Source organism: Theropithecus gelada, chromosome 8 (assembly GCF_003255815.1).
Source record: "Theropithecus gelada isolate Dixy chromosome 8, Tgel_1.0, whole genome shotgun sequence".
Lineage (NCBI taxonomy): Eukaryota > Metazoa > Chordata > Mammalia > Primates > Cercopithecidae > Theropithecus > Theropithecus gelada.
The window spans coordinates 126,759,569-126,775,135 of record NC_037676.1 but is presented as its reverse complement, the minus strand read 5'-3'; the positions used below and the strand labels follow the sequence as shown (position 1 = coordinate 126,775,135).

Here is a 15,567-nt window from a genome sequence, read left to right as displayed (position 1 = left end):
AACAATAATAATAACAATAAACTATTTTTGTTCTGTAATATCTCCAAAAGAATGAAAGGACAATTTTATGACAATACTGCAGACACAGAATGGCTAACAAATATACCAATTTTACATAAAAAACATTTAGCACATTCTGGTTTATATCAAAGTTTAGTTGATACAGTTTATTTCCCAACCCTCGGTCTCTGAATCATGACTTTCAAACTCAGCTCAATTACACTGCTACTCAAGTTTCAAAAAAGTTCCTCAGTTGCTTCTGGCAGGCTAATTTTTTCTTTAGTTTTAAAATACTCTCTCATGTCCCTTATCCTCTGGTCAAATTATTTTATTTCCTTAACTTTAATGTGGTTTCCTGATTTGCATTTTCATTCTCCCACCCATTCTGAAGAAAAACTGAGGTCCAAAGTTAGATACGTTATATGATTTCATTGAAGAATCTTTGGCACAGTTGACGCACCATATGATCATTACAGCTATTAAAAAGCTATTTGTTCAAATTTTGTCATAAAAATGTGAAAACATTTTATTCTATGTACAATAATGTACACAAATTTAAACAGGTCACCAAAGAGACCAGAAGTAATTAAAGAGGTATATTTACAGTAGCACATCACAGTAAACGGAAAACCATTCACAGATTCAACATTGATACTGTTTTTGTGCTTGGTTACACACTGAAGGTGAAGGATATCACTCCATTTAGGATGAACTGAATTTTAAACAAATACCTCAATGATTAATAAATGCTATTTTCATCAGTCAGTATCATCATTAAATTCTTCAGCTGCTGCGCCTGTGTGCTGAATCACTCCATTTCTTTCTCTTTGAACATCATCATCACAATCTGTACTGTCATCTTCGTTCAATTCTCTGTCAGATTCAGCAGCAGCTTCTCTTACAGCTTCCTCTGGATTTTCATTGGGTGGAATAAATCCATTGTTGTTAGATACATTTGAATTATCCTTGATATCATCTTCGATGTATACTTTCTGATGGCACATTGGACAAGTATCTTGAATGTACAACCATTTCCGAAGGCAAAGTGCATGGAAATAATGATTACATGGTGTAATACGAGCAGATGTTGTAAACTCATGATAGCAGATTGCACATACATCATTTATTTCTTGTAAGCGGCTCCCTTTTATTTCAGGAAGTGAATTAATTTTCTTCACAGCAGTCCTACGATTCATGAATGTCTTCCAGCCATTTTTGGCTTGTAAGTAGATGTTAAAATATGCATGTAGGCACATCATAAAAGCCCGAATTTTACTTCCTGACTCAAACATCATAGTGTAAGCCCCATTTCCAAACATTACAACTCCAAATATAAATTCAATAATACTGCCTGTTGAACGAACGTAGTAGACATAATCGTCAAGCTTTTCCCAGAGGACATTATAGTAGCCATCAATCATGAATAACGTATAAACAGTGAGAGAAACAATTACTTTTAAGCACAGTTCCACACAAAATGCTGTAACTGCAAACAACCATGTATTTAGTGCATAGTGATGCCAAAGAACATAACTGAGTAAGACAGGAAGAATAAACAGGCAAGCAGAGACAAACAGCACAGGAAAATGTCTACGAAAAGATGACACATGAGAGGCACTGAGAGACATTAATACAGGGTCTGTCATTCCATGGATGAAATGCAGGACTGCAGTTAATAAAAGGCACATGTTTCTACTTAAGCGAATAAGTCTCTCTTCTGGTCTTAGCCCACTTAACCCAGTCTGAAGAGCCAAAATAAAAAATAAAACAGGTGCAACAAAGCCAAGCCGCCTGTCATCTTCCTCAGTTGATCCAATAAAGGCCAATATTCCAAGCCCCAAATAATGGGCTACTGAGGAAATTACAGCACTCATGCCCAGTACAGTTAGTGTAGAATCACATCCACTAATTATAAGATTGCAAATGAGGTCCCAAAAATCATCCCAAGAAATAAAGAAGGAATCAGTTTCATTTGCCATTCTTAAGATGTACATTAACACTGTAGCCTGAGCTGTAACTCTTGTTAGCCAAAAGACTCGCAGTATGTCTGGGAAACGAATCCTCTTCCATGTGTCCTCCATCAACAACTGTAATCCATAAATTCGATACATGTGCCTCACTAAAAGATAAACATATCGTGTGGAATAATAAAACCACTTCAGTTTCACTGCCAAGACAAGCACTGTATTTAATGTGAGAATCAAGGAAGAAGTAAACACTAAAGTCTCTCTGATGTGTAACGGTAGCTCTGTGATTAAGCCTATTACAGGAACCAAGAGATCCAAAATAATTAATTGTGAATAGATGGAATGAATCTGGAGTAGTGTAACGTATCCAATTCCAAATGTTAGCTGTAGAACGATAAGTGCCATCCACAGCGAGGGACCTTTTCGAGGAAGCAGCTCAATTCCAAAAGCTGATGTGTTGTAGGCACCATAGAAGTCAATGTGCAAAGAAGCATAATAATTCACCAACACTGAAGTTGCAGCTAATAGAAAGGCTGAGCTGTACATGTAAAACTTGAAAAGTGATCGTTGTGACAAGATCAGAACAATACTGGATACAAATATACCTGAAAGAAAGAAAGAAAAAGTCATTTGAATGAAGTCTTTGTAAGAATGTTTCCCCACTAATAGTTATGATATTCTTTAATTAGGAAATATGAATATTTTCAGTTATGAACATTAAGCCTCAAGACGATTTAGGCGTAAAGGGCAATAAAGGTTTTGTAAAGTCAGAGTTCAGGAGGACAGACCAAACATAATAAATTGTTCTTTGAAGTTTCATTCCTTACTTTCTAATTTCCAAAGTATTTCAAGTAACACTGTATATGTCCAAGGCACCAAATTACTAAATTATCTCCTCAAGATGAATGTGTAGTGGTACATACATTTTAACAAGTTTTAAAACTCAAAAGAATATGTCCTTTATCATTTCATAATCATTAAAATTAAGATAATTTTAAAAATTGGGTTAAAAACCCAAATGGAAAACATTTGTTCCTATTAAGTTTTAGATTCATTTATTATTGATTGATTGAGACGGAGTCTCACTCCATTGCCCAGGCTGGAGTACGCTGGCGATGCAATCTCAGCTCACTGCAACCTCTGCCTCCCAGACTCAAGCAATTCTCCTGCCTCAGCCTCCTGTAATCAGCTGGGATTACAGGCACCTGCCACCACGCCCAGCTAATTTTTGTATTTTTAGTAGAGACGGGGTTTCACCATGTTGGCCAGACTGGTCTCTAACTCCTGACCTCAAGTGATTCGACCGCCTTGCCTCCCAAAGTGCTGGGATTACAGGCGTGAGCCACCGCACCCAGCCAAGTTTTAGATTTTTTTTTTTTAAAGCATTCTTTAGGAAATCAAGTTCAAGTTTTATACTTCCACCTAATTCCTCCTTTTCTTCAAACTGTGAACTCATGGCAGCTCTTATTTCCTACTCCTTAACTCTGAGCATTCTCCAAAGGATCCAAAATTCAGTTTTTCTTTCCTCCTACATAGTTTCCTTCAGACTTAGAAACATCCTCCAAGTTCCCTTTTTCCTGTACAATGCTGAATCTGTTTCTTAAAATAGTCATCTCTTTTTATTGTTCTTCACATTACAAAAGTAACACTCAGAAAACCAAGACATGTTTTTAGAAAATGATAATTCTCCTTCCCCCACTCCATAGACACCATTTTTCTTTGTACTCTGACAGAAATGCACATTTTAAGTAGGATTACAATAAACACATTATTATCCAAGGTTTCAACAATGGGAATGTTATCTGAATACTCACCTACTTTCACTCCTACATTACAACTGCAAATTTCCAAAGTTCTGAAACTCAACTTGCCTTAACCTAGAATCAGCTTTTCCTTGTGATTTGCTATTTCAGTTGAAGGTACCATATTGTTCTCTTAGAGATACTCCCAACCCAGCCCCACATGCTCAAACTGCCAATTAGTTGCCAAATTCTTCTAACACCTCTATCCCCCTTTTCTGTGACACCAATCAATTAGTCTGTCTCAAAAAAACCTTCATCTTGTCCAAATCCATCTACAAGCCATCACCAAATTGCCTTTCTTCATTCCTCTGCTCAAAATACTTCAGCGGCTCTGAAATTACTATTAACTAAAATCTACATTCTTGCTCCTGGCACTCAAGGATCCAATTTGCTTTACAGTAATATTCCTCCTAACACACACACACAGACTTGGGTTCCCCAAACACATTCTTTTCTCCACTATAGCTACAGCAGTGTTTACATTCTCTTTGCTTGGAATGATGTCCCCACCAACTTCCCAATCCCTGACTGTTCAAATCCTACTTATCCTAGCATCCTACTTTCTTTGATAGAAACTGTTCTTTCAGCATACCTGCAGAACTCAGTGAAACACTTAACACTCATACTACCTGATACTGTAGTCTGCAGTTATCTAAGCGTAATCTACCCTATTATACATGTATCTGTAACAGAAAGCAAGGATCCTACCCTGTCCATCTATGGATCCTACAATATTTTGTACAAAGTAAGTACAATAGTATTCACTGTACTTATTGGGACATTGGGAATGACAGTGGGAATGTCTGTCACTTCTGGATGTTTTTAAAGGCAATGACAAAATACAGCCTGCTTGAAAAATAAAATCTATGAAAAAGACAATGAGAAACCACACCCTGGAGTACAGAAAAAGTGACAAACTCCAAGTTAAAAATCCATCTTGGCCAGGCGCGGTGGCTCACACCAGTAATCCCAGCACTTTGGAGGCTGAGGCGGGTGGATCACTTGAGGCCAGAAGTTCGAGACCATGTCAACATGGTGAAACCTTGTCTTTACCAAAAATATAAAAATTTGCCAGGCGTGGTGGCACATGCCTGTACTCCCAGCTACTCAGGGGCTTGAGGTGGGAGAATCGCTTGAACCCAGGAGGCAGAAGTTGCAGAGAGCTGAGATCACGCCACTGCACACCAGCCTTGGTGACAGAGGGAGACCCTGTCTCAAATAAATACATAAATATTAAATAAAATAAAAATCCATCTATCCACCTTATTTCAGCAGGTAATTAAGACACTGCATATTATTACAGTGGACGCATTTCACAATCCATTGCACATATAGGCAAGGGCTAGTTCCTTTAAATGATGACTCTGTCCAGGGATTTAAAATGTATTCTGTGCCAAAGTGTCAAGTCATTTGTGAAAAGGAAAACAAAAGGACACAATAAGGTAGAAGACATATAAACCTCTAAATACAAACCACCTGATTCCCCAAGCAAATGGGCCACTAATAATCTCCCAAAGAGTTGTAAACGCAGAACAGGCTCTTTTAACAGGAAATAGGTATTTTTTTTTTTAAATGGAGTTTCACTCTTGTTGCCCAGGCTGGAGTGCAATGGCGTGATCTCGGCTCACTGCAACCTCTGCCTCCCAGGTTCAAGCGATTCTCCTGCCTCAGCCTCCCAAGTAGCTGGGATTACAGGCATGTACCACCATGCCCGGCTAATTCTGCATTTTCAGTAGATACAGGGTTTTTCCACGTTGGTCAGGTTGGTCTCGAACTCCTGCCCAGAAAAGATTTTTTTTATTGGAAACTTCTTCCATGGAAGGTAACAAGGAAATGGAATTAATTCAGCCTACCAGATGCCATATGTAATCTTACATTCTCTACATGGAAAACAACCTTATTTTCCTGAGACAAAACTTCAGAAACTTTAAAACAAATCTTCTAAGTTGGGTCAAAACCAAAACAAAAAAACTCTAGTTCTACTTTATGTCACTTAGAGGAGAGAAAGTCAAGCAGGAACCGTAAATTACTTTTGTCAACTTGCTATTCACAAAGTAGTAAAGTAATCTTCAGTAACTATTCATGAGCTTTGCTATAATTTTATAACTATTTTTTAAAATTCTAATAACTTTTTTCCTGAAGCTTGTTTTTACCACACACAAATGAAGAAATGACTTGGGTTTTAGAAACATTTCTAGTGAAAAAGTGCCATTGTGCTTTATGCAAATGTATCAAAGAAAAAAGGGGAAGGCATCAAATAGACAAATAATGTAGTAAGACTACAACCTCAAAATTTGGATGTGTCCCAGCAAGTAACAATCTGACAATACTCTATCCTGATTAAAATCACACCCCCCAAGATGTAACAGTGAGTTAACATTTCAAGAATAGTACACGTTTTAATTCCTACCCAAAGTTTGTAGGTATATGGGGTTCACAGATTTTCCTTATAGTCACGTTCCTACTTATGGAGTTTGGGAAGAATCTGCTCTCATTTTAAAAGCAAACATCCCAAGTAATAAGTCTCCAAAGTAATCATCTTTCTCATGGCCTTTGCAGAATAATATCAAAGTTTCAGTGCATTCTTACATTAGATATGAAATGCTTTCTTGGTATTTACACTGTAGATCTAAGAAAATATAAAAGTCCAGAGACAGTTTCTCATTAGGATTTGGAAGTGACTTGCACAAGTAATCAAGGCTGTATATAAATGCTGCTTCATAAAAAATTAAAACAGAACAGAATTTACTGAAATCACAACTCAGAGATCCCAGTCCAATTCTCCTGTGATTAAGAGAGTTCACTAGAGTTTTCAAGGTAGTCAAAAAGAGGGAGGTATCCAAATCAATTCAGGAACTTTGAAACTATATACGAACTCAACTCATGAAAGTTCAGGCCTTCTCAATCTGGATTACCAAAAACAGGCAAATAAAAACAAAGGAAAAAATAAAAAAACTTACTATACATGTTACATAACAAAGTGTTTCACTCTTTCATGTGTAAAGTCTATTCATACCCTTACCCTCTTCTGGAAACTTATGACTAAAAATCAGGGTACAAAACATAATATTTACAATTCTCCAAGTACCCAAAATACCTTTAAAACAAAAAGCAACTTGTTGAAAAACATTTCAATACCTGACAGAATATGGAAAAGCACAGAAATAAATGTTATTACTACCTTACTCCCAAGGGAGCCTTCTGCAATGAAGTTTACAACAAAGTGTCTTGAAATGTTGTTAATCTGTTGGCATACTTGATAAACTATAAAGAAAAAATTTCTATTGGATTCTTATTTTAGGTAAAAAAAAAAAATGGTATTCTAAGTATTAATAACACAAAATTAAACTTTTGCTTTTAACCTGAAATTATAACAAGTATGCTTTTATCAAAAATATATGAACATGGATTTTAAAAAGCCAAACCCTACAGAGAGGTGTTAAATGAAGAGTTAAAGCAAGTTTTTCTAGTTTGTCTTTCCCATCTGTGATATCATAAAAAAAAAATTAATATTTGGTCTTTATCCCATTTTCTGACATAGCTTCTAAAATCCTTGGAATCTCTGGAGTGATGACTGTTTTGTACAATAATCAGATGACTGGTGCCTGGGGGCCCCTAGATAGCTTCAGGATGGGGGCTAGGTAGCCAGGAGAATCAACCCAGTGATTAAGGGTTATACCTTTGATTCCTACCCCCAACCCCACTTTTGGGGAAGGGGAAGAAGCTGAAGCTTGAGTCCATAAACCAATGACTAGTGATTTAATCAATCATGCCTATTTAAGGAAGCTTCCATAAAAACCCAAAAGGACTGAGTTCTGTCAGCTCTCAGCTGAACACTGAGGCTCCACGCCCCTTCTCCCCTTCTCTCCTTCTTTGCCTCACCTAGTACATCTCCTTCCATCTGGTTAATTCATCTGTGTCCTTTGTAGTTGCCTTTATAATAAATCGGTAAATGTAAGTACAGTAGTTCCCCCTTACCCGAGATTTCACTTTCTTTCTTTATTTTTAGTGATGGAGTCTCGCTCTGTTGCCCAGGCTGGAGTGCAGTGGTGCGATCTTTTGATTAACATAGGTTTTTAACCTCAGTATCATTCAGTTTATCAATCTTCATTATGTATTTGCTTTTATATATTTTTACAGAATTTCTCCCTTAATCTAAGATTGGAAAAATAAGATATTCCATATTTTTTTCTAAAAATTTAAAGTTCTTCATTTCATATTTACATATACATCTAGGTAAGAATACACTTAGAAATGACTTTTTTTTTTTTAAGAGACAGGGTCTTGTTCTGCCACCCAGGCTGGAGTGCAGTTATGCAATCATAGCTCACTGCAGCCTTGAACACCTGGGCCCAAGCGATCTTCTCACCCCAGCCTCCTGAGTAGATAGGACTACAGGCGCCCACCGCCAAATATGGCTATTTTTTTAAACTTTTATTTTTGGAGAGACAGGGTCTCACTACACTGCCCAGTCTAGAAGTGACTGTTTATATATTGACATGAGGTAGACATCTAGTATAATTTATTTCCAAAGGTGTAACAAAATGATCATTAATTCAACAGTCCATGTTTACCTCAAGGTACTTCAATTCTTTCTCTGAAACACATTATATCTATATATACATTTGTGTCTGTTTCTGGGCTATGTATTTAATTATAAATAAGGCTACGTACTAATCTATTTGTCTATCCCAGTGGTTCTCAACCAGGATTTGGCAATATCTAGCGACAGCTCTGGCTGTCACATTGGGTTGTTGGGGTGCAAGGTGCTCCTGCATCTAATGGGCAGGGGAAAGGGAGGCTGCTAAAAATCTTACAGTGCATTCAGAAGAGCTCTCATCCGCAAACAAAGAATTATCCTGTCCAAAATGTCAATACTGCAACTGTTGAGAAATCTCTGTCTATTCCTCTGCCAGTTATAATTACTTCGGCTTTGTTTTTTCACTTCATAGGTTTTCTGAGGTCTTTTTCAGCACCAAAAATAGCTATCTCATTCCTTTCAAGAACTTTATTGCATGGCTGGACCTAATACAATGAACAGATTTGTATCAATACATATTTAGATTAAGTTTGTTGCTTTGTTATTTCCAGTAGTGTTTGCCCATAGTCCTTTTGTACAACTATATCTCTAGGCCAATTCTCTAGAACTGAAATTGTGAGTCCAAAGTTGTACGAGCCAGGCATCCCAGCTACTCCGGAGGCTGAGGCAAGAGAATCGCTTGAACCTGGGAGGTGGAGGTTGCAGTGAGCCAAGATCACGCCACTGCACTCCAGCCTTGGTGACAGAGCAAGACTCTGTCTTTAAAACAAAACAAAGAAAAAAGTCAGTTGTAAATGACAGCTGATAGTGCCAAATAGTTTTACACTGATATTAACAGTTTTCCGGGCCGGGCACGGTGGCTCACGCCTGTAATCCCAGCACTTTGGGGGTCCGAGGAGGGCAGATCACCCGAGGTCGGGAGTTGAAGACCAGACTGACCAACATGGAGAAACCCCGTCTCTACTAAAACTAGAAAAAAAAATTAGCCGGGGGTGGTGGCACTTGCCTGTAATCCCAGCTACTCCGGAGGCTGAGGCCGGAGAATCGCCGGAACCGGGGAGGCGGAGGTTGTGAGGAGCCAAGATCGCGCCACTGCACTCCGGCCTGGGCAACAAGAGTGAAACTCCGTCTCAAAAAAAAAAAAAAAAAGAGTCTTCCAAAATTGTATAAATTTACCTATTTCAAAAAGGTAAATGCTTTTGCAAAACTTTGAACTTTTCACCAATCTGATAAAATTTTTTTTGACTTTTTTTTTTTTTTTTTGGAGACAGTCTCGCTCTATCGCCTAGGCTGGAGTGCAGTGGGACGATCTTGGCTCACTGCAACCTCCACCTCCCCGGTTCAAGTGATTCTCGTGCCTCAGCCTCCAGAGTAGCTGCGACTACGGGCAGGAGTCACTGCGCCCGGCTAATATTTTGGTAGACACGGGTTGCGCCATTTGGCCAGGCTGGTGTCAAACTGCTGGCCTCAAGCAATCTGCCCGCCTCGTCCTCCCAAAGTGCTGGGATTACAGGTGTGATCCACCATACCTGGTCTTGACTGTATTTAACTATAAGAAAGGCTAAGTCCTTTTTTTCCCCCCATAAAATCAAGCTCCTGCAGGAAGGGCTAAATACTTTTTCTCTTGCTTATTGAACATCTGCATTTTGTTAATTGTGAATTGCTTGTCTTAGGGATTTTCCTAAGGGAGTATAAGTTTTTTCTTGTTTTGTTTTGTTTTTTTTAGACAGTCTCGCTCTGTCGCCAGGCTGGAGTGCAGTGGCGCGATCTCGGCTCACTGCAACTTGCAACTCCCTGGTTCAAGTGATTCTCCTGCCTCAACTTCCCTGGCAGAGTAAAACGCTTACTAGAACGTCAGTCACTTATGATACAAGTATTTTCTCTCAGTTTGTCATTTAAGGATTTTTAAAGTTTTGCCATTAAAAAGCTTTTCATTTTTATGTACTGAAATGTATCAGATTTTTCCTTGGAACTTCTAGGTTTGCTGTTATGTTTAAAGACTTTTCCCACCTCAATGAATTATCACCATGAGTAATACTATTAAAACAAACTCCTAGGCTTGCATTTTCTGCCTTGGTTAAAAATTTAAATTTGCTAACTCAGCATTATGCTGCTCTGGGTTGAGTTTCATTTAGTATTTAACGCCCCTTAAGACATGGCTTTATGTTCTTAAATATTCTATATATTGTCATAGAATTTTATTTGGATCTCCAAAATGAGTTGCTTTATTTTCCAACCGGTTGAAATCTCAAATTAGTTTTGATATCAAATGAAGGTACAGTTGTAGCACCACTTTGTAGGTAGAAGGGAGTAAATACTTCTACCACCATACATAAAACTGGTAATGCTTTTTACTTAAGAGATAGATTTCCATTTTTACACATTAATTTTAAAGAAAAGGGTGAGGCTGACAAGTGGTAAGACTTATACACAGTAGTACTGAGAAGTCTACAACTACAAAAAAACTAACAAGGCAGAACGATTAATTTCAACTATCCATTGGCATATTTTACACACAAACCTGTGTCTTTTAGTAACATATAATTTTTTAGCACCAAAACCAGTTTTTTTCATTCTTATCATCCTTACAAATATGAAAAATTGGCATAATTACATGACATAATATAAGAAGAGTCAGATGATAGATCTGAAAAATATTTTGTATTTCTCAAAGTCTGATCCAGAGATTCTGGGATCAAAATTTTCAAATAAACAGCACCAATACTTTGCTGATGATTTCAAAAGACCAAAATATCTAACAAAATATGGTATTAAATGAAGCATTAAAATAGTTTTATTGTCTTTAACACCCTATGAAACAGATGTCATCATTGTCCATTTTTTTAAAAGGCAAAAATAAACCAAAGCACTGAGCAGTCGCCTTAAGTCACGCCCTTCTTTAAACCGTCAAACACAAACTTTCAAGACTTATTACAAAAGAAGTATGGCTAGTACAAGGAAAATACCAGATTACTTCGTTCAATGTTCTCAAACTACAAATTATTTAATTAAAGAAAATACTTATTTTCCTTGAAGCTGCCTAGCCTGAAGCTCAACAGAGTATTGCATTAAAGCACCAGGTCCCAAAGGGATTCTCAGAGAATCTGCAGTCATCATGCTGTAAGAATATTCAAAGCAGTCACTACACTATTTCTGGGCTGAATATGCAGAATCCTCTCAAACAGAGCCCAATTTTTAACACAAATTGTGGTGGTGGTATACGTTAGCAGTGGCAAGTAGGAGCAACTGGAATCAGGTAGCCGGTGGATTACATGAACATCACGTTCACATCTTTAGTTTTAAGATCTAGCATATGATCATTACTATAGCATTCTGTATCTGGACTGCAGCTGTTAGGGAGAAAAGTAAACCATACTTAATGTCAAAAGATTTTTAAGCCCCAGGCTCTGGCAACCACTTACCGGCTGCCTACCAAGAGCAACACTTAACCTCTATGACCCTGTTTCCTGGTTTGTAAAATGAGAATACCACCACCCACCTCTGGGGGATGTTTGAAGGTTAGGTTAGATAATACCAGTGAAAATGTTTTGCAAAAGGAAAGTACCAGAGAAATGTAAAATATGGCTATTTATTGCTAAGAACAAAATTCGGCCTTTATTGCCACTCCTCTTTTGAAAGAATAAAAGCAACAGATGGCTTGTAATTCAGAAAGGCTTGGTAAAGATCTCACCCTCTGTCTGCCCTCAGCAACACTTCAAAAGCACTAGCCTACTTAAGACCGATCACCAGAATTACCTCATCAACAAAAATTGCCAGGTTGCAATTACTTAAAAAATTATTTTACGCATAAATGCATCTCACTCTGATGATGTAAGTGAAGATGGAGAGGAAGAAATGAAATATAAGATACTTTTAACACACCATCCATACGAAACAAAGAATGATTTTCAGACGTTTCTTTGGCAAATGGCTCATCACTTTTTACAGTCATCTTCAATACCTTCTCGTTTATTCATGGAAAATTTTAGCATCGCGCTTTCATGAGAATTTTTGGTAACGGTTTCAAGGTCTGACATTCGAAACCCTGTCTCCTTCGCTTGGATGTCATTTACTGCAGACACTTCACGATCCTGTGGACCCTTGGGTGCAGCAGAAGTGACAATATACAAGTACTCTGCATTTTGTAATAAAGGGAAACTGAGGCCCACGCCTTGGCAGAAGTCCAAGGTCACACACGACGAGCCTGGGATACAGTTGTTTTTTCGAAGGCTGTCGCATAGGACGCGGTAAGCCAGTACTCATTTCCCAAGAGAAACGGGCAAAGAGCTGCATGCTCACGCATTCTTGCTTTCTCCCCCTCTCACTGAGGTACAACACTGAGTCCTCGCTAGGGGGACTGCTCCGCTGTCAACTCAGACAAGTATCATCTCCTTCCCCCTCCCACCCCGTAAAGACGACCCTTTCAGAGATGAAACTGTAGTTCCCAAAGACACATACTCGACCCATGGCCTCGCACGCCTGCCCGCTCCTCGGGGCACATCTCGGCCCGCAGAGCGGTCCCGGGACGCAGGGTACCCTGTTCCCTTACCAAGGAGCCGGAGGAAGATCTGGAGCACGATGCAGAACCGGCTTTGGCTGGAATCGGGGTAGGAGTTGAAGATGGCGTCGATGATGTAAAGGCAGGGCACCCTGAGCGCCACTTCGAGCGCCGCCCAGACCTGCTGATGGGCCATCCGCACCTGCTGCTGCGGGGGCCCCACCGCCGCCATGAGCCGCTGCCACACCGGGGCTGGGCGGGCCGGGCAGGGCCACGCGGGGCAGGGCCCGGGGCCGCGGCCGGGGGCGGGGGCTAAGGCGGGCAACTCCGCCCCTGCGCTCCTTCCTCTCCTGTCTCTCTCACGGCCCGCCCCGCCGCCCGCTCGCGTCCCTCGAAGTGGAGCAGGCGGCGGAGGCAGCGACGGCCGAGAGGGCGGCGGCGGCGGCTCCCCAGGAGGTCTCTGGGTTTCGGTGTTTCCGGCAGGCTAAGGTCTGACTCCTCCTCCCTCCACCGCCTCCCCCGCCCGCGGAGCCACCATCTTGACCTCGCCCGCTGGCCTCTGCCGTTGCTGCTGTGGCGAGGCCCGGAGGCTGCGCCGTCCGTCAAGCGAACCGCAGAGTCCGCGCCCACTGCCTGCGTCATAATCCAGCGCTAGGGACGGTCACCACGTCGTCATCACGCAGGGTTGCCATGGTTTCCGCCCACCTCCGCGGGTTTCTCTAGCTTCATGCCACCCCGTGGCGCATGCGCTTTTCGGTAGCCGCACTTTTCGGTAGCCGCGTTTTCCGGCCTTGGGGTTGCAGCTTCACCCTCGCAGAGTCGGCTTAGCGAAGGGGTAGGTGCTTCCGCTGGGCAAAATATTAGCCGTTTTATTAGAGCCCATTAAACGTTGCATAAACATGGTTCAGAGCTTCCAGGGAGAAGAAAAGCCAAAAGATGCCGCCCTCTCGACCTATCCCACCCGCGGGAGTCTGAAAGCCGACGCCAGGAGAAATGCCGCGAAGGCCGCCCGGGATTCTGGTAGGGGCGACGCTGTGTGCGTTTATGGAGCGCTTGCGGTGCGTGGCACTGGGCTGCGTGTGGTGGGCACTGCCGAGAAAAAGGTTCCTCCCATCCATTTGCACATCACCCTTCCCACCTCCTGCCCAGATGGGGATGTCCAGAAGTGAGGACATTCATCGGCCGCATTTTACTAATGGCAAGGAGATAGCGACTGAAGGGCAAGAACCTAGGGTTTCCTGTCTTTGATATTTCTCATCTTTGAGATAAGTACACCTGGACAGTCCTTTCCTTCCTCCTCAGGGCTCATGTTTTCTTGCCTATCCACGTAATTAATATGATCTGGTTATCTTTCTGTTCCGAAACTTCAGCAGCAAATGAAAGTGTAAGTTAGACCTTGCTATCCTAGTTTAAGGGGGATAAAATAGGAATCAAGAAGCCTGACCCACTTGAGCGCCCAGCCCAAGTGCATTCTGCAATCCAGTTTATATTAGTCCTCCATGTGGGTGGCTATACTTTATCAAGATTCCCCCCCAAGGGGAGGAGGATTATTAGTCACATTATCAAACTCCCCTCCAACCCCTTTCTCTGCTTAGAGGTATGTGTAACGTGTAGTAGAAAGATCGAATCCCCATGCAAAAGTCCGTGCTGCTACTCATTTTTTTAACTTTCTGTTCTTATCGTTTACCCTACTCCCTAACAATGACCGCCATTTATCTGCTGCTTAATGGATACTAGGCACTGTCCTAAGGGTTTTATATGTTACTTCAATCTTTTCGTCAGCTTTATTTTGGTAGTTTGTTTTACAGAGGAGGAAACTGAGACTTAGGTAAGTTACAAGATGACAGGGTTACTACCTTGTTCAGTTAGTAGTCAGCAGCGAGTATATCTAAAGATAGTGCGAGTCAGAACTAGGATTATAAACCCAGAGCTACCTGAAACTCACAACTTCGGGCATCTTTGATTTCTTCTTTTCACCCACAGCCAATTCTTCGACTAAATTGTATCCATTCTGTTTTCACTGTCTCTTGTACTGGTCTCCTTTCTATTGTAACTGTCATCATCCTAACTCAAGATCCTTCTGTAGCTTTCCCTGGTTATTGCAATATCCTCATTACGATTGCCACCTTTTCTAATCCAGTCTGTTTACTACTGCCAGGTTAATTTCCCCAGACTGCGTATCTGGGGAATAACCTTGTGGTTATGACGAAATTCCCAAAGGAAAGCAAACTTGGCAAGGTGCAAAGACTATGAAGACTTAGAATTTAAGAGTTCTGTGGAGATCTTCAGAGATATAAATTAGCTACTCAACATATCTGTTATTCTGCCCTGACTGCACTGTAAAGCAAAAAGAGAGAGGCCATTATGGGGGAAAAGATCCAAAAGGACTCCTAAAACACAAGTTGGGTAGAGGAGATAGGTGACTACTATTGTATTATGTTCATGGAAAATAAGTTCATGGGCTTTCCTCTAATTTTTATTTTAAAAGTAAATATACTAAATATTAAATAAAATTGTTTTAAGTGAACAAATGCTTCGGTCTTTATTAATGTTTTAACTGTTGCTGATCTTAATTTGATGTACAAATTTTATTAGTATAAGAGTTTCTGAGACTAAATTCCATCTTGGGCCGAGAACCTTCAGGAGTGGTGGCAGAGTCTTTATCTTTTTCATACAGCTTCTCCAAGCAGGCTCTCTGCCAAGCTTGTCCAGCCCACCTTATTTTGTTACTGTTGTTGTTCTGTTTTGTTTTAGGCTTTT

The 15,567-nt window shown here is 40.4% G+C and overlaps 1 protein-coding gene across 2 annotated transcripts; it reads right to left on the bottom strand.

The window, feature by feature from the left end:
• Nucleotides 1–494: 494 nt before the first annotated feature.
• RNF139 (ring finger protein 139) lies at nucleotides 495–15,332 on the bottom strand. 2 transcript variants are annotated; one of them, XM_025394938.1, is made up of 2 exons: nucleotides 12,859–15,332; nucleotides 495–2,572 (listed from the first exon to the last, which is right to left on the bottom strand). In XM_025394938.1, exons 1-2 carry the CDS (start codon nucleotides 13,037–13,039, stop codon nucleotides 759–761), a joined length of 1,995 nt encoding a protein of 664 aa, XP_025250723.1. In that variant the 5' UTR covers nucleotides 13,040–15,332; the 3' UTR covers nucleotides 495–758. The 2 variants fall into 2 exon arrangements, with proteins under 2 accessions (XP_025250723.1, XP_025250724.1); XM_025394939.1 differs by lacking the exon at nucleotides 12,859–15,332 and adding an exon at nucleotides 5,032–5,092 and having other exon boundaries at nucleotides 501–2,572.
• Nucleotides 15,333–15,567: the final 235 nt, after the last annotated feature.